This window comes from Nanorana parkeri, unplaced genomic scaffold, assembly GCF_000935625.1.
Source record: "Nanorana parkeri isolate BGI_ZX_2015 unplaced genomic scaffold, ASM93562v1 scaffold366, whole genome shotgun sequence".
In the NCBI taxonomy this organism is placed as follows: Eukaryota; Metazoa; Chordata; class Amphibia; order Anura; family Dicroglossidae; genus Nanorana; species Nanorana parkeri.
Window position 1 is genome coordinate 120,962 of NW_017306634.1, and position 23,844 is coordinate 144,805.

The 23,844-nt window shown below is 39.1% G+C and overlaps 1 protein-coding gene across 1 annotated transcript in view; it reads right to left on the reverse strand.

Annotated features, from left to right (window-relative positions):
* Window positions 1–12,336: 12,336 nt before the first annotated feature.
* Window positions 12,337–23,844, reverse strand: part of BLNK (B-cell linker) — a 61,726-nt gene continuing 50,218 nt past the window's right edge. The window contains exons 13-20 of the mRNA XM_018558889.1: window positions 22,710–22,737; window positions 22,034–22,162; window positions 20,586–20,625; window positions 18,227–18,299; window positions 17,335–17,452; window positions 15,365–15,448; window positions 14,652–14,807; window positions 12,337–12,669 (exon numbers count right to left, since the gene is read on the reverse strand). Of these exons, the coding sequence (XP_018414391.1) occupies window positions 12,550–12,669; window positions 14,652–14,807; window positions 15,365–15,448; window positions 17,335–17,452; window positions 18,227–18,299; window positions 20,586–20,625; window positions 22,034–22,162; window positions 22,710–22,737 (748 nt within the window). The 3' untranslated portion in view covers window positions 12,337–12,549. The remainder of the gene's footprint in view (window positions 12,670–14,651; window positions 14,808–15,364; window positions 15,449–17,334; window positions 17,453–18,226; window positions 18,300–20,585; window positions 20,626–22,033; window positions 22,163–22,709; window positions 22,738–23,844) is intronic.

A 23,844-nucleotide genomic window follows, 5' to 3' on the forward strand; every position in this document is an offset into this window, starting at 1 on the left:
CCGAACTATTGAGCCGACGTATGACAGTTTCATTGTCACACGTCGGCTTGAACTATGACGATGAGTGAATTTCACTCACCTCATAGTTCTCCTTTAACACACATTGAAAAGATTATTTACATGAAAAGATCCATTTTAATATCAATACTGAAAAGACTTTTCATTCCCTTTCCAAATGGCTTCTAGCATACTGTGGCTGAAAACGAAATTACAATGTTGTTTACTAAAAAGTAAACAACATTGTAATTTTGTTTTCAGCCACAGTGCAAGGTTACATTGTGATTTTGAGAGCACTGTGAGCTTTACAAACCGAGACAAGATTACGGTTAGTATATGCAAAAAATACGCTGTGCTATCTCCCACCCTCACAAAGCTCCCTGTATAAAACACAAAAGGATTATATAACCATAATACCCAAAATGTATATAATAGGTGCCCCAAAATGCAGAATTAAAGTGATCTTATTACCAGAAATCATCAAAGGTGCACCATACTACCTCCCACCTTCACAATCCTCCCCGTGTTGAACACAGCAAAGGATAATATAATCATAATCCAAACGAGTTTAAATTAATCCCCAGACATAAACAAGAATATTCTCAAAAGGAAAAAGAAAAAGAGGTGATTATGTTATCACAAATACATGATGTGGTGCTAAAGTTCATAAAACACAGTTGTATGTGTAAATTGGTTCCTGTTGAACGATAATTCCCCGTGCTCCACTTTCATGTAATCACTCTTAACCACTCTCCAGATCCTCCAGATTAAGGGTCCATTCACACCACATCCAGATCATCTCCAGAGCAGACCAGATTGTTTCCGGACCCAAAATGCATCCCAATGTATCCCTATGCTATTTCTGGCCTCTGTTCACACCAGCGCAGTCCGTTCCAGACCAGACCAGAAAAATACTGCAGGTCTCATTTTGTCTGATCTGGAATGCACTGAAACTGCGGGCAGGTTCACACCATTTTGCGGACCAGAACTGGTCCGCAAAATGGTGTGAACCTGCCCTTAACAAGCGTTTCTTAAAATGCCTCCTCAACTTCTCCCCTTTATACGTATTCGGATCCCCACCGAAATTCTAGTCGTTAACAAGATTTTTCCAAATGATTGATAACTCATCCACTCATTTCCCTGTGAGAGTAATCTCCCCTCCAGAATCTCACAAAATATTTTATCAGCGATCAGGATGTTGTCATTTCCAAGATATGTAAGAAACAGAAAAAATCTGCACATAGCATAAAATCCTTGGATATGTTTATTGCGCAAAAATATAAATCACTGACATTAAAACTGATACAAAACAGCTCTGTATAAAAAGATCGGTCACATCTAATGTGTATACTTCAAACCCTCCAAACTTTCCACAATAAAATCACACCATCAGGTGTATCTCACAGAGTCTTTGCAGGCAAGCCAACGTGCGCTTTCGTCCCCAACGCGTTTGGTCCAAACATCTTTTATCAAGGTTACAGTCCGCACCTACATAAACATGAACCAGAAACAATTAGCAGATTTACATTTCTAGGAAGAAGTGTCAGGATCAGTTTTAGTTATGCAAGTTTTTCTTTTAAGCATTTGTTTTTTTTCTTCTATAACATTCTAACACTGTATAGTCTGGTTTATGTGTTTGATGTACATTTTCTGTGTTTCTAGTTTTAAGTAGTTTGTTTTCTTAGATAAAAGTTATTTATTAACAGGTCTCCTGCCTTCCCACGTCTAACCATTTTTTTTTTCTTTTCTTGTTTCTTTAATGTTATTTCAGGCGGAAGGACAGGTCTAGCGGCAGACCAAACAATGATACCATACGGTATACCATGCTAGAATGTTCAATTCTGATTAGTTGGCATCTTCAAATATTGACGGTTCTAAACTCTTGGGAACCTTGTCTGTCTTGCTATAGAATTTGAAAGTAGTACAACGGTTTTGTTTTATAAATGCAGAGAAATCGTTTTACGCTTTATATTTTTAAGATGTTCCAAAATGTACAATAAATATAATGGGGGGAATTTAAGGAATTTATCAAAACTGGAGCAGACAAAATTGGAGCAGTTTTCCATGGCAACCAAGCAGCATTTTTCTTCAGTTTGTTCAGTTAAGATTTGAAAATGGTGTGTGTCTGTAGCACTGTTTCCTCAAGTGTTTTGAAGACCTTTTTGACTTGACTAAGTAACTGTATCTGTTTATTTGCAGGCTGAGATTTTAGCCAGCCTCTAGATCTTCATGACCTGACTATTGAATTAACAATGTAATTGTAATTCTATCTACAGTTGTTAGCTAAAGATTCACGTTATTCTTTTAGTAAAGTACGTGTATTCAAACAGCTGTTTTAATTCATCCTTCGTAGCAGAGCGTTGTACTGCATTACCTAAAGACAGAAGTGGAAAGTTTAAGCTCTTGTAGGGACTTCACCGCATTTGCAGAGAATCTCTAAGCTGTCTTGAAAGTTTTCAGTTTTAAAATAAAACTCCCATCTTTGAGAAAAAACAATAATGCATCATGTGTAATAACTTTTGTTTCTCGGGACCCATTAAAACAGGTTTAAGGTCTGCTGCTGGCCCAAATTGTATACAACTTTTTTTCTTTCATGCGGTGAATTTTAAAGGATGAAAAAAAAAAACAAGCAAACACAGATGGTCGTAAAATGGTTGGACTTATAACTTCAGGCAAATTCTAACGTTTTGTCATAAATACGCAGCTTGAAGGACTTGTATGTGTCTGCTTTTCAGTTTCTCGAATAAAGAAAAAAGATCAACGTTGTGTGCATGCACAGTGAGTAAAGTACAATTTGTAATGTTGCTTGTGCCCTCACATTCCGCTCTTCTAGAGCCTGTATTTGCACCAGCACAGGCACTGGGGAAAAGTAGATGTAATCCCTGCCCGGTGCAGGGAAAATCCAAATCCAGACAGTTTCAACCAGTTCTGATCTGCATCTGAGGACTGTGTTTTGGGTATAGTAGATAGGAGTGCTAACTGTGAACCCGCACAGGGCTTTTTTTAGTTAAAAAAAAAAAAAGTACACCTGTACCTAAAAGTTGGGAGTAGGATCTGAAAAGCTCTGGGGAAAAAATACAAGCTTCCTTATTGCTGGTTGATTTAAAGTTTTATAATACAGATGTACTTTAAAAAGAAAGCTTAATGCAGCCAGCTGGTGTTTTCATGATGGGAAAGCATACTCGGGGTCTATTTATTATAATTCATTGAGCCAATCACCCTGCAAATCTCTGTGAATGTTCTGTGCATAGAGAAAAAAAATGAAATTTCTTGGTATATTTTATTTTCAGGCTGAGCATAATGTAATATCACGTTATGGCCATTAGATGTAACTGAGGAGCAAAGGAAAGTAGCATGTATTTCTTATGCTCTTCAGCTCCATCTAGTTGCCATAATGCGGTATTGCATTACATTTGACCTTGGAAGAAAATATACAAAGAGCGTTCATTTTTGCATCCATTCATACCGAATGAATGTTCAGAGATTCGTAAAGCACATGGCTCTGAAATATATCAAACGGGTCTATTTATAAATATTTTTCAAACAATTTTAGATTACATTAAGGTTTCCATTTATAAATAATTTGCAGAGCCATTCCCCCTCAAATCTCTGAACGATTGTTCTGTGAGTATAAAGGTAAAAATGTTCTTGGCATATTTTCTTTTCAGGCCGAGCGTAATGTAATAACCCTTTATGGCCACTAGATGGAGTTGAGAAGCATAGGACACACATACTACTTTCCTATGCTCCTCAGCCCCATCTATTGGTCATAATATATGTTATTACATTACATTCAGCCTGAAAAGAAAACATGCCGAGTGTGTTCATTTTTTGTCTTATATTCTCACAGAACGAACGTTCAGAGATTTGAGAGCGAATGGCTCTGCAAATTATTTATAAATAGACACAATGTAATATTCTAAAATGGTTTAAAATATAATCACAAACATTTACAACAATACACATTAGCATGATGCGCAAATTCCATAACATATAGGCTGATATATTAACCCTGAACACAAAACAAGAGTGAGGTAGACTTCCCACTTTTATAGATCTAGTGAACGAAAAATGTAACCTTAGTGGCTGTTGTGAGCCATATATCCACTTTACTCCAGAGTGCCAGGCCGTGCATTTAGTACAGCTTTTCTTTTAGACTAATATTTTCAAATGAATGAACAAAAACGATTACACATCCTTGTCTCCTATAATAAACTGCAGTTACTTTCATAATAGTACATCATTAAGAGTAAAGCATATGTAGTTTTAGAACATTGCTTGGATACAGGATTGCCATGGAAACCCCTGCCAGACTTCCAGAGAGGGACATATCAGCCAATCACAACCTTGCATGTGTGAGTCGGCTACATTTTTAGAATGTTACTTTCTCTGTTTGCCTTCAGACTGTGTCTCTGCTGACTGTATGCAAAGTACCACGTACACGTGTATTCACTTCTATTCTAAGATAATGGAAACATACAATAACCAAGGGATAATTGATGGGGAGGGTACGCCATTTTCTTTCCAGCATGCTTTAAGTGCTTATTTATAGCTTTAGGCATCTAAAGGAAACTTGCATACTTGGATAGAGTATAGTGTAGGGTACATTTCTTGTGAGCAGAGTTATTAGAAGTGTGTACTTGTTACCTATGCTTGTACTGTTCTCTTTACATTGTTAAATTCTTGCTATTCCATATTGTTTGTTTGTTTTTTTGTTTGTTTGTTTTTTTGGACTTTATCACTAGATGAAGCTTTGTGATCTACTATACCTCATTCAACCTCCTTCTTTAAAGTGATGCTAAATTGGGGAGTTAAATCTTAAAAATGCATTCAAGTACCTTCACTATTAACAAACATGTATCTTATTTGTTCATCACTCAGCTGAGGATCCTCAAATCATCTCTGAATTGGTGCTGACACTGTGGGGGGAATTTATCAAAACTGGAGCAGACAAAATCTGAAGCAGATTTGCACTGCAACCAATCGGCTTCTGTCTCATTTTCAAATCTTACCTGAGCAAACTGAAGAGAGTTGCTGATTGCTTGCCATGGGCAGCTGCCCCAGATTCAGTCTGCTCCAGTTTTGATAAATTTCCCCGTCCTTCCCTCTGGATGGTGGCTACTTTTGTTCCCCATGGTCTCTGTGTGTGTTGTAAAGTAGTCACCATTCCAAGCTTGCTCCTGTGACGGACTAGTTAGCTAATTTGTATTGAGATTGTAGTCCATCACAGGAGCGAGCTTGGAGTGGTGGCTACTTTACAACACACACAGGGACCATGGTGAACAAGTTGCCCCCCTCCAGAAGGAAGGACAGCGTCGGCACCAATTCAGAGAGGATTTGAGGATCTACAGCCGAATGATACACAGATAAGGTACATTTTTGTCAATAATTAAGGTACTTGAATGCATTTTTAAGATTTAACTCCTGAGTTTAGTGGCACTTTAATATTTGTTGAGATGAGTTCTTAGCTACACATGGAGAGCATTGTTTTCAGTGGCTCACTTGAATTAAACACACATGGGGGTTGATTTATTAAAGGGCTGTTCACTTTGCAGGGGAATTTTCACTTGGCTTAGTGGATGTGGTGAAAATTCGTTTTGCCACGGATACCTAATCACGTGCAAGGAAAAAAAAAAGAAAAACCCAGTATCTTTGCTTGCAGATGATGGAAGTCAGCAGAGCTTCATCTCATTCACCATGCTAACAAAAATTCCCTTTTAAAGTAAAAATTCCCTTGCTGTGAACAGTGTTATCTGAAAGTGAACAGCCGATTTACTTTTATCCAACCCAACTGTGTAGCATTGCTCAACAAGGTAAATGAGCAAATATAGCATAACCCTATAGACACGTATAATTACAAACTATACCGTTTTTTGTTTGTAAATATTGTGTATTAACTTTATAATCATGTAAACCCAAAATCTACTTTTCAGTATACTTAGCACCATGCCTTACTGTATACAGTTTACTTAAGCAAATATTTGTTTATGAATCTGCCAGGAACGCCTCTTCCTGAGAAAACTAAGCCACCGCCTTACAATTAGCAACAGCCTTGTCAGGTCTATGAGGCAGCCCAATGGCCAACTGAAAGAATGCACAAAACACTGCAATTGCCTGGAAGGCCAAAGAGATACCACACCCCATACAGTAAACAAAATGAACAAGAAAGAGAAGGGAACTTTAAGGCCTCATTCACATGAGAAAAAGGCCGGCACATACAGCTTTGTGCTGCGTGCACGGCCGTATTGGGCATCTCTTGGGAAGGACAGGTGCTGTGTGTGATTAGTACGCAGCCCTTGTCCTTCTCTATGGGAGTACGCCGCCCTACGCTCACCTCAAGTGCAGGTCCGTATGGGTGCCGGTGTCCCGGCTCGGACGCAGACAGGATCCATCCTGTCAGTGTACGAGTATGCTCACCCGCCCGGACGTGCAGGGCAGGTGAGCTTAGGGCGGCGTACGGCCACGTACTCTCAAATAGAAGGACAAGGGATATCGCAGCACGGAGCTGCAGGTGCCGGCCTTTTTCTTGTGTGAATGCCACTGCATAAAAAAACCCACTAATGATTACTCCATAAGTGCTGAAAAACAGATTTCTTAATTTATACATAGTAATAAAAACCAAATACCTGAGAGGAAAAGATACCGTATAAAAGAATACCCTTCCTTATATAACTGGCATCCAGAGCTGACTTCCCTTGAATAGACATTGATACTGGCAATATTACATGATTCTCCAGAGGGTCATGAAATGTTCATACAAAAAGTAAAATGCACATGAGAGGCAGCGGCTTCGTGTTGGCAGCTGGAATGTGCTGTTAATGGCAGGATCTCCAGGTAAGAAACTTAAAAACATTTAGCAAAATACAACTGTATACTATAAGTCATGATGACAAACATTGAAAAATATGTTGTTTTTTGTACACTTTAAACACTATCTTAAAAATGATTGAAAATACTATTCTCTTTATATGATTTAACTTAACATTTAATACATAATTTAAAGCGGTCTTCTGCAGTTTGAAAGTAAAAGCTGTTGTGCTGCTTTTATTGTCTTCTCATCTATTTGTTGATCAAAACAAAATGTTGATACTTCAACATGTGATGATAAATGCTGCTCTGAGCTAAGCAAGTGTTAAATGTTAAATTCCTATTTTATGGGCCTGATAATTTTTTGATATTTTAGCTATGGGCCTATTCGCAATGACTTGTTATGGCACTGAAGCAATATGTTTGTTATTTTGGTGTCACGTCGGGACTGAGAAAATAAAGTTTTCTTTTGAAATTGCCTTCCAAAATGGATTTTATTTTCTGTATATTCTTAAGGCAAAAAGTTTGTTCAGCACTAGTTTTCTTACTGTAAAAATGACTGCTTTGTACTGAAAAGTTCACTTTATATTCTGTAATTTTTCCTTATTAAAATACAAATTATTTTGGTACAAATCATTTACTTTAAATTAATTTTTTTTTGTAATGCAGTATTACATTAAAAAATTGTGTACAAGTAAAAAAACAAAACAAAACTAGTTAACAGGAGGAAGGGGTTATTTAAGCCTAATAAAAGTTGAAGAGTTAGGGCCTATTCTTATCTATGCATTACTGTAATGTGTACAGCTTGCTGTTACCGTAGCGCTCCTCAATGCACAAACTAACAAAATAGGTGTCATTTTTCTGTCCGTTGTGTGTTGGCAGTCTAGACACGTTAACAGGAATAATTGCAATCCATTAATGTAATAATTGCACTGAGACAGGGAGAGCCCTTCTAAGATTACAAATGTACTGACTGGTAATGCATTTGCAATGGTGCTAATATCACAGTCATGCTGTATAGCAGAGCTATCTTATATTCCAATGTATACGCAGACCTGAAGATGACATTTAATACATTTGTTTTCTTTTTGTCATCAGTGATTTAAAAAAAAAAAAAAAAAAAAATTGTAATGGGACTTGGATGTCTGGATCTTGTTCCTTTGCTCTTATAGCCCAGCTGCAGCCAAACTTTTTCTTTGTATAGAGTAAGGAAGGTTAGGAACATCTTTTGTTTTTTATTGTTGTCTTTGTCCATGTTTAAGAGATCCACTGTGAAATTCATTATCTCATGGTTATCTTCAGGACAAGAAAAGAAGGGGAATCTGCTGGTAGGGACTCCTGTTAAAGGTGGAATTTCCCTTCACTTTGGGAACATTTACTTCCCAGATGGGCAAATAGACATCAAGAAAAACATGATGGAGGTTCTAAACCTTTCCCACTTTATCAAAGCTACAAAATGATATGTTTTTCCTCTAGCATTATGCCTTTTATTTACATTTTGATTCATTTTTGCAGCTAGTATTCTTTATCTCTCTAGAATTGTATCTGTGCCTTAAAGCTGAACGTTGGACAGAAGGTTTTATGCATGTTTAGAAAAGTAATTTATTTAGTAAATATGTTATGCATTGTAAATCCAGTGATGCAGCCACTGCCAAAATATCGCCTTTTATCCTACATAAGTGCATTATATCCCTTATTTTTGGTTTGTATGACCAGTGGCTGCTGTGCCTACTCCTTCTCAGATCCACCGGACGTGTAACATACCCACTGTAGTCCTATATTTATCAGCAGCAAATTAAGTTTGAGCCGGACGAACAGGTTTTTTTATCGCTTTGCTGCTATTTGCCCTGCTGGTCTGATCCAGCAATACCCAATGCCTGTACTGTTTATATCATTTGTGAGTACGCATTTTTTATTTAATAAATTGCATTTTATTGGACGTTACGCACTATGTCCTTTTTCTCTTTCCACCTGGATTTATATTGGTACCTGTGATCTGAGAAACCTTATCGCCTTTTCTGTGCATGGGCTTCCCTCCCCCATTAAGAAGGGAAAAAGCGCATTTGACCTAGCTCTGTAGGTCTACCTCCCCAGGTGAGCACTCACTTGTTGTCATCACTCACTGGGTGGAGGTGAAGGTCTGCCTGCATTGTGTGATTAAAGGGGAGGGGCAGGACGTCCTCCCGCTCCTAGCAGACGTCCGTCCGGCCGTTCACAAACGGCCATGGACGGAAGGTAGTTAAATTAAGTTTTTTGCTGCTGGCTGTATTGGGAGGATCTAGGTACCGTGTTTCCCCGAAAATAAGACACTGGGGTCAATTCACAAAGAGAAACGTTATTGGTTTCCTTCAGTTGTTAAATTACCGCCCCTTATTTAACGTTAGCAAACATGGTATTCACGAAAGCTATAATCGTTATTCAAGATGGTCGTTATGGTTTTCTACTGACTCGTTATCCAATCGTTATGCTAATGTTTTAAACGTAATAATAACGTCTATGATCGTAAAATAACGCTTGAGAGATGCATTCTGGGAGCAGAAGGGGAGGAGAACAGTGCTTCTTACAGAGAAATGAATCATGGGAGATGTTAAACGGAATTTAGCTATCACCTGGGTTTCAGAAAAGTAATCCAAAATAGTGCGAGAACGGAATACACGTTTATAAATCAGAACAACATACTGATGTGTTCTTCTTCGGCTCTGGATAGTTTTAAGTTCAAATAGAGCACACCCAAATGGTTCCATCTTGCCCCAAACTACCAAACACTTTCACTGCAAAACTGAAGAACTGAATTTTTGTCGCCAAAAGCTTCCTCTAACAAAGAAATACCGCCAGGGAAATGTCATAACGACACCCTGAGGGTGGTGCTTATGTAACGATTGCTTAACGATCGATATCTGGCAAAAAAATCTTTGTGAATTGCACTTCTGTACATATTTAACGATTTGACTTGTTAAAACAACGATCGAAACGTTTAATAACGATCCACACCTTAAAATATCGGTTCCGTGTAGTGAGACGTTATTTGATGATTTTTCAAAGCGTTAAATCGTTTGGTGAATTGAACTAGCTTCAATATCGTGCAAAATCGTTAAAATAACGAGCGGTATCTGGAAAAAAAGCTTTGTGAATTGACCCCTAGGTCTTACTTTCAGGGGATGTCTTATTTCTTTTTTTTAATGTGCAACAAAATGTACAACAATCCAAAGTTTTTCATGTACAACAATCCACATTTATTCATGTACAATACCAGTAATCCACATGTATTCATGTACAACAGTCCACATGTATTCATGTACAAAATATACCGTACGTTTATTCAAATACAGTCATGTCATCTTCTTCTGGAACATCGTCATAACTCTCCAAATCAAGAATTATGGCTTGATTTTCTTGCCACTCCAATCCCTTTAGAACCATTGACCCCAATCGTTCATGTCTGGCAATAGAGCTCTCCTTAAATGAACACTTCTTGTCCAGGTAGCCTGCTTGTAGTGCATTGGCAACACAGGTGTCAGTGATTTTAGCCCATGAATTCTTCACCCAAGTCACGACTTCCTGCAGGCCAGACTTCACAAAGTTTCCATGCTGATTTCTCTCCATTCTATTTTCACTCCCTCATTCCCTCCACTTTCGTAACCAGTGGAGGGAATGTAGATTGATGAGGCATGCCTCTGATTAATTGTTGTTTGAGATCCTTGGGCCATAAACACGGCAGGTTCATCCATAGCAATCATGTTGGAGAGTTAGTATCTAGAAAAGGCGATGCCATCAACAAAAAGACTTGAATGCCAGCGCACGCTTAACAATTTCTGCATCTTCCAGCTTGAACAATGTTGTTGATGGTCTTAGAGTTCATATCGCTGAAGGAAGGTATCCAGCCAATGTTGTGATGCTTTGAATTCTTCTGGGGATATATCTAACTTTGGCACCATTGCAAGGGCAAATGCTTAAATATCAGCGCTGCGCGCAACCAAACCCTTTGCTCTCCTGTCAGCAATGCATTCACAGGTGATGTCTTCCAAATGTGGAAATAACGTTTGCCGACCTGATCCACACTAGTGCTTCTTAGCATTTCCCATGTCTACCTGTTGACTGAGGGTATTGTAGTCTGCTCGCCATTTCAGACCAATCTGAGATCCAACTTCTTCTCTTGGCAGTAAGCTGTAATATTCTTGCCGCACGAGTCCTCTACAATTCTTTTCTTGTACTTGACGGAATAGCTCTTTCTTGTTGCGCTCATCTTGTCTGGGGGCCAAAATACGGTACGATTCTGTTGAAATCGACCATTAAAGCAAGTACGATAATACAGTACCTATGGTACAAGCCACTTGGGTGGGCCTGGACAGGAGGAAGAGGGCACCATTAACCAAAAAGGCACTGACATTGGCTCCTGGGACTACAGCTCCCAGCAGGCTGATGTTCCACAGCTCCCTCCCACAGGGGCATAGTACCGTAAATGGGTGTACGTGGGGTAGTTTGCAGGGGGGAGGGATATCAGTGGGGGGTCAATTAGAGATGTTTTATAAAACAGTTTTATCTCTTATTTAAATTAGTATAAAAAAAGTATGTGGGGGATGCTCAGTGGGGACATTATAGACTGCATACTGTCCCCATTGAGCATCCCCTCCACATACTTTTTTTTCTACCATAATTTAAATAACAGAGATAAAATATGCTGTGAAGGCTGAGGCACACAGGTGTCACACAGAGCAGAGATATGGAATGTACTGTATCTTACAGTATAGAAAAAGATGGCGAAAGGGAGTGAAAAAATACTGTCACACAGTGTCACAGTACCTGAAGGCTGCAGCTGTCCTGGAGCTCTCCTCTCTGATGCTGTCCAGGGAGCCACCTTGTTCCACGGACCTCCAGTCAGAAGTTCCCTCACCTCACTCTGACACCACTGGTCATGCCGCGCTGTGCCGCTGCCTGCTGGGAAAGTGTGCGGGAGCTGCGGTGCGGCGGTCAGTCCCTGCTGTGTTGCGGTCAGTCCCTGCTGTGTATGCATGAAATGTTTTGCGGTCCTTGACATGTTTTATACATGCAGACTTCAGGAGACCAGCTGCTCATATAATTGAATGTTACTCTCGGACCCCTGGCTGGTTGCTTGGATGCAGCAATACATGTGCGCCCCCTACCACCGAACTAGGTCTCATTTTCAGGGTAGGTCTTATATTACAGAAATATCTGAAGATAGTGCTAGGTTTTACTTTCAGGGTAGGTCTTATTTTCAGGGAAACACGGTATCTCGGACTCCCAGTCTGTCCGGCCCACTAAAACAGCTGAATTTGTTTGACAGGCCAGGAGACCTAGTATTACCTGCCCACCATGACATAACACCATGATTGACAGACCAGGAGATTCCTGGTCTGTCATGCCCATTCACCTGTTCAAAATCCTGCCCAAACGTATGCCCATTGACAGCTACAATTCCCATTGAATGATGGGAATCATCATTTCTTTCAGCAGAGTTGCACAGTGAGGTGATTATGCATGCACACAGTCTGAAACTCAAGCAGTTCATTTTATATGGCTTTATTGTGCACTCAAAGACTATTATAAAAATATATACAGGATTTGAGTCCTATCAAGCTTTCAGGAATTGTCTTCACCTAAGAAAATATATACATAATTTAAGTGTTTTGTCAGAATGGTTTTCCAGTTTCAAAATTGATCCTTGGTGTGTCTAGTAACCTTGTAGAACTTCCTCTGCAACTTGACAGGTGAGGCTTTAGCAATAGCTTATGGTACTTTAACAGCATGTATTAACTTTGTTGAGTCTTTTGTATTGGTCTGGCTGTCAATCAGCACGAGGCTTGTACGCTGGTGATTTTCGATAATTTCTGCAACACTGTTAAATTTCTGTGTAAAAAAAAAAATAATTTGTTATTGAACAACTGCACTGAGCAAATAAAAGAAAATGTTTTTACAACTATAAGAGCAACTTAGATGTCTCCTATACCTTTTATGGTCCATTCTTAAAAGTAAACTGTATTTTAGTTTAAAGTGAACCTGTGATGGTAGAAACATGGGAACTGTACATACTGATGACTTTAAAAGTCGCAGGTTTCAGGAGTAGTCATCCTAGAGGCAGGGACCTAGATATGCTTGCACATACTTTTTAACCACATCAAGACCAGGTGTTTAGACCCCCTTCCTGGCCAGGCCATTTTTCAGTATTCAGTGCTGCGTTACTTTGACTGACGTTTATTCCGTCATGCAGCGCTGTACTGAAATGAATTTTATACCATTTTTTGGGGACAGATAGAGCTTTATTTCGGTGGTATTTAATCACCACTGGGGTTTTTATTTTTTACTATAATTAGGAAAAATTACAGAAAATAGAACAAAATTTATATTAAGTTTTTGAAGTTAGGTTTGTCATTTGTTTCATTTTTAACACCTCATTGTTGGCCCAGTAGTGTAATTACTTGTGTATTGACTATTAACAAGGTGGGAAAGGGCAGGTAGACTTAAAGATTAAGTACATTTTTACGATAGAGCAACCAGCATTTTGGGTCTACTAAAAATATGAAATTTAAAAGGTATGTGAACATGGAATAGGGATGGGTTAAAACTAGTTAGGTTTTTCTGCCCCCTGTTTACCACTGGGAGATTTCCCTTTACATTCTTTTCCGTAGACACAACAAAGTGAGGTAAAATCTCTCCAAAATGACGGAACTCCACTCTTAGTTGTCAATCCACTCGGACAACACACACTTTTGGGTTTCTAACCCTAGTGACAATGGCTAACAGCACAAAAAAAAAAAATCTCCCTAATGGGACATATGCAGCAATAAAAACCTGACAAGCAACACCTCACTGCTCTGGGGAAGACAAAAATCAGAAAGAAAAGTTGAAGATCATAAGCCTATAATGGATTATAAAAGAATCGGTAAAGCCTCCAGCAGTGCACTGGAATTCCACACCATTATAACTATCCTCAAAAGTGGGTGTCCTACAGTGTTCAATACAAGTACATACTTTGTTTCAGCAGGTGACTAAGAACCCGAAGATTACAGTTAGTCACAAATTTTTTCCTCCCCCTGATGCAGGTCTCTGATCCAGCATAGACTCCTCGTGTCCCACGGTGTCTGTCCCAACGTGCATGCTCATGGCTGGCTACGTGCATTCCCCTCCACTGTGTCTCCCTCCTCTTCTCCCCACCGAAGATCTGTACTGTGCCTGCGCCCGCTCTCATCTTCCTGCACGGCTGCTCAAGAAGCTCCAGATCTACAGTCGGGAGGGAGTGGCAGAGACAGAGGTAAGTATGTACCTTTTTTGGTAACTTTTTAATTTTTTTCATGTTTTTGCATATATCTACTGCTTGATAGCAGTAGATATATGCAAAAAAAGGAGAGTGTAGTTCTGCTTTAAAGTGCAACTAAAGCTAAACCCTTTTTTTTCACTGGATCATTTTGTGCTTCAGTAAAATTCTGAAGAGCCAGATTTTTAAAAATGATATGTTTTTGATGGCAGCAATGTTGCGGTTCATTTGAATTATGTGGGAAACCAGAAATTTGCATTTTTTTCAGATTGTGCAAATTTTCAGAATAGCTCTATATGTAGAGCTTATAGTAAATAAATCCTAAAACTATTTTCACAAAGTTTTCTTTAAATTGCCCTCTCTATTGGTTATGTGTGTCAACATGTCTACACTAGTCAGGCAAGAATTCTAAACATTAGAAGCTGTGTAAATTTGGCAGGTACTTGGTGCCTCTGGCAGACATCAGATGTAAATAAATGATATGCTCCTTATAAAAAGATGCATATTTGCAGATTTTCTAAGGCTGTGATAATCAAGGTGGAAATTATTTTTACTCAACATAGTTTTATGTATTTACCTCTTCACCACTTTTCTCTCTTCCAAGAGCATATTGTTGAGTTGACTCAATGCATCTCACTGGAATATTATATACTCTTTTCTTGTAAAACACTACAAGGGTGAATGGCTGTTTCAGGTCTTGGCCAGTACTTCTCCTTACTAGAAAGGAACCATCCTGTAGAAAAAGTGACATTAAGGATGCAGTTATTTATCATTGCTGTAAATAAAGTAGATCTAAACCCAAATCACTAGAATTCTCATATTATTTTACATGGTAATATAATGTAAACAAAAGGCATGTTCAGTCTTTGCAGGTTTCAGTAAAATAACTGGTAATCCTGGCAGGAAGGTCATTGTCTAGGCATTTCTTGTTACAGGGTGACAAAGCTATGTCCCTGTATACATATTGTTCTCCTGTGATGTCACCCTGTTATTTGCTCTTCCAGTGGAGACAACAAGCTGCTGTGCTGCCAGTTATTGTGCACACATGAATCACTGTTGTCACTATCAGAAAGGCCACCCTTGTAATGACATGTAGCTGCTGCTGGAGTGCATGCATGCAGACTGTGCTTAGCAAACTAAATGTCCTTAGCTAGGTTTGTTCAACTACATTGAACAATACATTATCAAAATATATCAAAATAAAACAAGAAATAGAAAAATACAGATTGTACTTTGTAGCCAGCACACAGTTTCATTTTTTCCAGTCCCTAAGTGCAAATAAAACAATACCTTGAAGGTAGTTAGCAAGGCCTCTTCTGCTGCTTTGCGGTCACACGATGATGAGTACCATTCTTTATTAAGCACCCCAGCATCCTATAGTAAAAAGCAAAACAAATGTAAAAAAAAAAAAAATGTATATACAAACCATTTACAAAATCTGGACAATAAAAAAAGTTCAGTTTTAAATTGAATATACAGAGTTATAGGTTTGGTCCAATTGGTCAGTAGTAATGCAGTATATATACACATCGCACTGGTAAGCTTGCCAAGAGAAGCACTCCCACATACTACCTAAAGGGCCCACTCACACTATTGCATTGTAGCAAAATGCATGTTAATGCACAAAACATTAGTATGGTGTCCCAGCTAGGTATTTTTGCCCTCCAAAATATACACATACGAACTGTGCATTGAGGTGAGCTATGATGCAAAATGGTACATGTATGTAAAAATACACATTGTTAAAATTAAAAGGCTGCTTTTTAAAAAAATGCACCTGAATACAAAATACAGCTGCAGCCCTGCTAACCCCAACTATCCCCTTTAACCCCTTCATGACAGCTAGTTTTCAGTTTCTGTTCATAAATGACTGACACACTTTTTACATTTTTGCTGTGTTATTCTTCCACAGCAGTAATATACTTTCTTACTAAATGTACCCACACATATTATATTGTTTTTTTAGAGGACAGATAGGGCTATATAATTATACCACATATGTGTACCTAACCCCTCAGTTTGAATAAAATAAAAACATGAGGGAAAAAAACTAGAATAAAACACTTTTTTCACAAGTTTTGACCATTATTATTTTTTTTAGATTTTTTTAAATAATTATAGTATAAAAAATATTTATATATCATTTTTATTTTCCTAATTTTGTTTTACACTTTAATTTTTTTTACACTTTGTAAAAAAAAAACAAAACTTTTTTTCTTGTCAGTTTATATCAAGCAATCACTATTAACTTTTTTTTAAATATTTTTGGCTATTAGGCTGCTCCAAACTTAGGAACAGCTAATAATAACCTTAGAGACTGATCCTGACTTTAGTCAGATTCATATCTCCCTAAAAGCTCTTTGATCGTGCCTAGACGATCAGAACTGATACATTTCACTCAAAAGTTATACATTGTATCTTTTTAGTGAAATGTATCTAAACATCGGGCTCTCGAGCTGTCAAAACAAATAGCAGAGAGGTGAGTCACTGCTACCTCTCAGCTATTTTTAGCTGTCAAATACAGGATCGCAAATTGCGGTCCTGTATTTGCATGTAATGGCTTCATTCTTTCATTAATGAAAGGAATAAGCTTTTACAAAAAGCTTAATTATTTCATTAATGAATGCCTCAATACTGAGGCATTCATTAATGACTGGTAACTGCTGAGAATCAGCTGTTACCAGCATTACAAAGCCTGATATAACTCGTCACGTACAGTGTACGTGGCCAGTCATATAGGCACAAAGTGCCGGGACGTACACTGTACGTCTCCAGTCACGAAGGGGGTAAGATTAATGTTGCCAGACTTTTACCTTAGCTGACCATTAAATGGTATGATTTACAGGTCTTTTATTTTGCACAGAATAAAATAGAGAACATTACAATTTTTAGGCTGAACCCGTACAGAGTAAATGCTGGGGTATTTCCCCCAGCCAGGAAGCTACAGGTGCTGCGCACAGCCACCCATAAATGTCAATGGCTTTATGCAGCTGGAATCTGGTACATGTGTACCTTGGAGCATGAGTATGGACGTGAATCCTGGATACAGAAAACCTGCATCCTTTGATTTATGTCCAGACACATATGCAGCTGTAGTCAAGTACTTTATACCTGCTTAAAGCTGCGCACAGCCATTGACTTTTATGGCAGGCTACACGTAGCAACTGGGGCTCCCTGGTGGAAGGAAATATGCAATTTTTTATGAGCTCAGTCGTATGCTTGCATAAAGGCGTAGTCTTTTTTTTTTTTTTTCATCATACCTGCTCCGCAACACTGCCGTGTCGATTTTGCTTGACCACATAGCGATTTGCAGTCTCAGGTGGTTCTGCAATCAGATGGATACATTGAATGTGGAAAACAATTTCTTTTATAGTCAGTCTTATGGGAAATTGAAAAAGTATAGACTTTAGAAATAAGCTAAATGAAGATCCATTAGTCGGTTTTGCTGACTCTAGCTTTAGACATCCAGGCTATCCAGTTTAAATGAAACCTATATAATGAGATAAATACACAAGTTTCTATTGTGGATTCCCACCTGAACATGCTTGTTGCCTTGACTATCTCTGGACAAGTCCTTTTAGGATTTGTACTAAAGATCAATAATAAAACTTGTAATCTGCATGCTTTCTCCAGGTCATTGTCTTAGAAAATACTAAACTATTGGATAAATACGGCAGTCAGTATAACTTCTAACATGCATCTTCTTTTTTCATATTGTTGCCTCCTAAGACATTGTTATGGCTGTACGGTTTACCAATGTATTTGTCCTAAGTCATACTGGTCTTGGAAGTTTGAAAAGTACATGACAGCCAGGAGAAAGTGAAGTCACCAATTGAAGCCTCCCTGAACAGAAGGGAAAAGAACAATTGGATGCTCTGCCCATAGTGGCTATTTATGGCATGGCAGCTAGTTATTAGATTCACTGCTGTATGAAATTGGTGCATGTGTAATAGGCTTATAAACATGACCTCCTGCATCTTACACATAGAAAGACTGATGTAAAAAATGTCAGTATTACAAAGTTTCCCTCAGTCACTATCAGTTTCAAACGTGCCTTGAAATTTTAATTGTTAATGGTGGCACAGGAAGCAGAGAGATTTTCTATATACCTACACGTGCACCATTTTCTAACCCCCCAAAAACTCACTTTGCCTTGATGGTGGCGTTGGTGGAAGCTCTGATCCAATACTTATCCTTGGACGTTCTGCAACAACTGGAGGTCTTTCTGTAACATAAAATTTGGTTTATGATTAAATAGATTTTCCTTCTTCCAATTTTCATTTTAGTTCACATCAATTTCTGATTAACCTGCTGGATCAAAATGCAATTAACCACTTAAGCATTATAACACAAAGGAGACACGCACACATTTACTATTTTAACGGACTGCTCTTAAACAGGTAATTTGACGTATGGTATCAGTGTAGTGGTTTCAAATAAATATTGGTGTGACTGGAGGCATGTACTTCTGTTTCCCTTAGCCTCCCCTGGAACCCAAAACCAAACTCTTAAGCTGGCCAACCCACAGCTCGACTGTTTGTTACTGAATCCGCAAACATTTGAGCTCTGGGTGGCCCTGCCACCACCCAGACTGACAAAAGTTAATTCAATCAACTTCTGTCAAGGGCACCAGGTGGAAAATAATTGGCCAAACAGCGCACCTATCCAATCAGATGCAGGCAGTGTTTGAAAATGCTGACAGTGACACACCTGCTGCTGTCAGAATACAGTCTCTCAGCAGGGGAGATTTGGCCATCTGCACTGTTTAAACATGCATGGAAGGATCTGTTCGATTTTTGTTCAACCTACAAAATCTTTACTTGAATTACCAGCTTTAAACTCAACTGTATCCCTCACCTAACTTAACCTGTATTTGTACAGTAAAACTGTCAATGTTAAAATATCCCCTAAATCCTAACTATAACCTAATCCTTAACTATTAGAACACCTAAAAATGTATATTTTTTTTTAGTACCTAAAGCCCACAGTCCCCCTGACAAGCCGTTTCAGTGCCAGTATTACAGCACTAAAAACAAATGATTCAATCTGAGAATACTACATTGGAGAGTTACCCCCCAAAAAAGTATTGCATAACACTGAAAAGGCCATTATGCAACGTGAAGGAAGGAAAATGTATTGTGTACTTTTAATAGCTTCAAAAGCGTTACAGTATTATAATTAAAGTGTATGTATTGCCATTTTTTTGTTTTGTTTTGGACAGAGTAGGGAGGGATTACAACTCTTTTTTTTCCTTCACTCTCTGTGTCTATGCTGTATTTACCCTGTTTGTTCTACTGACCCTTGTCCCTGACACAGAAAGTGAGGGGAAATCCAAACTTTTGTGGAGTCGTCAAGAAAAGAGGTGAAGGCAAATTTTTCAAAACTGGCACCTGTTTCAAAAACCACCATTTAAGAGGAAAATTCCCCTCACTTCCTGTTGTGTCTGCGGGGCAGAAAGTGAAATAAATCTCCCAATCAGGACACAGAGGGCACAAAATAACCTTGTTTACTTTAACTCTTTTTTTACTTTATCCAAAACTTTAAAAAATGTTTGGGGTATATATATATATATGCTGCAGGTGTGCACCCTCCTATAGCTGACAGTGTAGAGATGGGGAGGCAAAGGGGTAGAAAAAAGCAATTAGGATGCTCATAGACATCCAAGGGTTGTCAAACATTCCTGATGCCTCTCAGGTGCAACCATTATCCACCAGGAACACACATATGACAGATTGGCTAACCATTGTGTTTGTTTACAAGGTGAGGTGAGATAAGCAGCACCGGCAAATGATGCTACCGCCACTAATTTTAGGGAAGGAAAAGTAGTGTGTGTCAATTTATTGCCCAGTTTCCACTTCATCATTAAAGGAGAAGTATGAGGTGAATGATTTACAGTCAACTTCATACTTAGAGCCCACGTGTGACAATGAAACACACGTCGGCACTATTGATCGGGAAATGAGCAAACACATATCGTTGATCGCTCATTTTCCGATCATCTCCCTGCAGAGAGCGGTGACTGTCAGTGACCGCTCCCCGCAGGGATTCCCCCCTCCCCTCTCCAATCCTCCAGCGCTGTCTAGAGGAACGGATGGGGGAGGGGGCGGGCACAGCTGACTCTGCTTCTAGATAGGCAGAGCCCGCTGTCACTCAGCCAGCTGGGTGGATCTTGACAGTATTCTCGGGATCCATCCCGGCGCTCTCAGTATATAGCGAGTTCTAGCTTGCTATATACTGAGCTTTGGGTCACGGGAGGATGTTGGTATATGTCCTTCTGTGACCCTAAAGAGAACTATGGGATAAAAAGGTTACCCCATAGTTCTCTTAACCAAATCTAGGTGATTTAACTCATGGTTGTTTTCTGAGTTTCTGGAGATTACTTGTGGCCATATTTTTAAATCAAGTGGTTGAAAGTTGCCACGAATGGTCAGCTCTACTGTCACCTGTCTATACAAAACTGTACATTTATTTTATATAAAAAAAAACTCACAGGTCTATATAAAAAACCTACCTATGTTGCTGTTCACATCTCTTGGAATCGTACCAGGTGTCTGATAAAGAAAAAAAAAGAGTGACTTATAATTGTTAGTTTTAAAGCTAATCAGTTTACATATATAGTCACCATAAATGTATGTTATCAAATCAGAAAGCTTGGAGTTAAAGTGTTTAAAATGCAAGCTTACAGAACACACCAGGGTTCTAGGTCAGGCACGATTAAGAAATGTAATGTAAAAGCTTGGATTTGCTATCTAATGATGGCTAACGTGACAGTGTTTTGGGAACCCCTTTCATACCCTTTACTATATTACCCTTCCCATGTGCACCTTTCTCTTTTTGCTAGTTCAAATCTTATCAGAGCAGCTGCCATTGTTGCATGATAACAAAAAGCTTCCATTTTCCCTCTACTGAGTGAGCCCATAAATTACTTCACTTTTAAGTCCAAAGCCACACATTGCTAGATTTTCTCCACACTAAACAGCAAAACTCTGCTGCTGATTTTTGTATTCAGGGAGCCACAGCACCTGAATACATGAACACTGACTGCATCTGATAGGACACAGTCAGTGTGCGCCCAGAATTTTCCACCTTGCTCAGTTGATTTATTTAAATTGACGTGGACATCCACAATTTAGCAGAAATCAGCTGTAATATGAGCTGTACATGGGTAGTTGTATTCCTGCCTTGAAAAGAGCAGGGAACAGATATTCCTTTATATCTTTGTAAAGGTGCCCATACACTGCACGATTATCGTACGATAATCGTATGCGATCGGGTTTTCATACGATAATCGAGCAGTGTGAACGGAGACGTGCGACCGTTTCTACTGTACGGTCGCACGTCTTCTGTCGAACCAGCATGTTCGAAAACCAGCCGGGAATCGTACGATTCTCGGCTGGTTAGAACGGTGCTCGGAAGATAAATGCTGAACGGGCCGGTGTGCGCACGCGCACACTGCCCGTTCAGCATTGCGGTCATCGGAAGCCCGCCCCTCAGGAGGGCGGGCTTGCGATGATCGAGAGTGCGATCTGCCTGTCCAAGATAGGCAGATCGTACGTTTTTTTAATCACTTTACAACCATCGCAAGACTAAAGTCTTGCGATGGTTGTAGAGTGTATGGCCACCTTTAGGCTTATATTTATGCGCCTGACCGGATTTATTTTTGACACTATTGGGGAGATTTTCCCTTTCTTCCTGTCTCTCTAACACAAGTACAAGAAAAGTACAAGAAATGGGGTTGTCCCTGGAACAGGATGGCATGGGCAGTGCCACAGCCACAGTGACAAAAAAACATTTGTAAAATAAAAATTGTAATCCTTCCTCACTCCAATCAATTTTTTGTCTTTTACCACGCAAGAGGACAATCCTCAAAAGCATACAGACAGCAAAAAAAACCCTTTACTTTTCTGTACCCTGTCCAAAACAAAAATAAAAAAACGTTTTGGCTTACGTTGGCCTAACCTTTCTGTTTTCATCAACGGCTAATGTGGTAAATAACACTCTTACATGAAACACTTTCACCACTTCAACTAAACTAATTTTTATACTCAACCCCACAGTATATGAGTTGCAGTGAAAATCATCAAGGACCTAAATGAAAATATGGAAGAAAAAAAGATATCTCTATGACCTATAAGGTTAGCCAGCACCTTAAACTGAACCTGTGGCTTGGCTATGGATGTTGCAATGTTAAAAAAAGCCCTCACTGACTTATGTTGCTGCAAGTACTGTGGAGCGATTTGTCCTCAATGTTAACAGCAGAAGCACTGAAGTCTGCTCTCAGCAGCTCAACTCACCCTTCCTTCCTCCTCTTACAGCACCTGCTATGAGTTTATATCAGTGTCTGGAAGGCTGCCAAGTCAAGGGAGAAAGGAAGTAGAAAAAGGGATTGGAGCTGGCTTAAACATCAATTTAAAGTCTATCTACATCCAGAGCCATGCATCCATCCCTGTACGGCTATAAACACTGGGATGTGCATGATGACCTGTGCAGCTACCGCCTGCCATTTATTTGAACAGGGGGCTGCAAATAACACCATTGGCTCCCCAGGTGCATAAACACAGCTCCCTGCATAGATGTACAGATCAATGCACTTGTGAATCAGCCTTTATATTCTAAATTATGTGTACAGACTTACTGGTTTTAGAAGCGGAGGCTTGGGCTTTCTGCAAAATGATAAATATAAGAAACAAATAAAAGATTAATATACATACAAGTGAATAATTCAGTATAAGGATAAGACTCTTGCTTTTCCAATTTTATTAAGCAAATGTAGACCTGAATAATGTAGTACTCACACGTTCCGTGGAAGAGGAAATGGGGTAGGTTTCATGGGCAGCTCTGATCTTCTATCAGCTGTTCGGAAAAGAAAGCTTTCATTTATATTGTGTACACTTGATCATACAACCATATAAAATTCCGAACTAGAAGGATGTGATGTTTGCTTATAAGAAACCACCAATTGCTCCATGAATTTGTGTTTAGTAAAAGCAAAACAAGGCCTTGCTTAAAAGGAAAAGTTCACTTTCAAACTTATCCTTTTTTGCCCATCTTCCCAGATGCACAGTCTATCCCATGGCCTCCCTGTTTACATCAGACATGTCAAACTGAAATGAAACACTGGCCTGAATTCAACGAAACATTCAGTGGGCCTCATTATATCTACTGGTGGCCACATCCTTTTAATTGCAGAAAAAGATTATAGAAATTTGGTAATTAATATTGTAGGTACCATTGCAATTTACAACTTTTTATCCCAGAGAAAGGGTGCATTAAACATTTCCAGTACCATTTAGCTGCAAAATCACTAAAGGAAGTATAGCCTTTATTAACAGGAGAACAGCGGGGGCCTCATTATATTATTGGCTTTCTATTGCCGTCACTACTCATTGTCAAGTGTTTTAAGAAAAGTGTTTTTCTTTTTTTGCTGTCTGTGTTACTGTTGGAGAAGTTTTATCTTTCTTCCTCTCTTGGTGATCAGGAAATAAGAGAGATCCCACCCATGGGGACACAAACAGCCATAACAAAAGACGGAGTTCCTAAGCCTTTACAAAAACAGAATGATTTGCTGAAATTCCAATTTAAGTTTTAAGGAATGGTTAAAGAAGAACGGCAGGATTTTTTGTATTAACCCTTGCAGCGTGGCTACCACCACACTGCAAGGGTTAAGTGCTTGTTTGTGTCTAGGTGCTAAAATAACAAAATTATACTCACCCAAAGCTCAGAGTCGGCCAGCTGTCACAGTGCTCCCTCCAACCTGCCTCCTCCTCCAC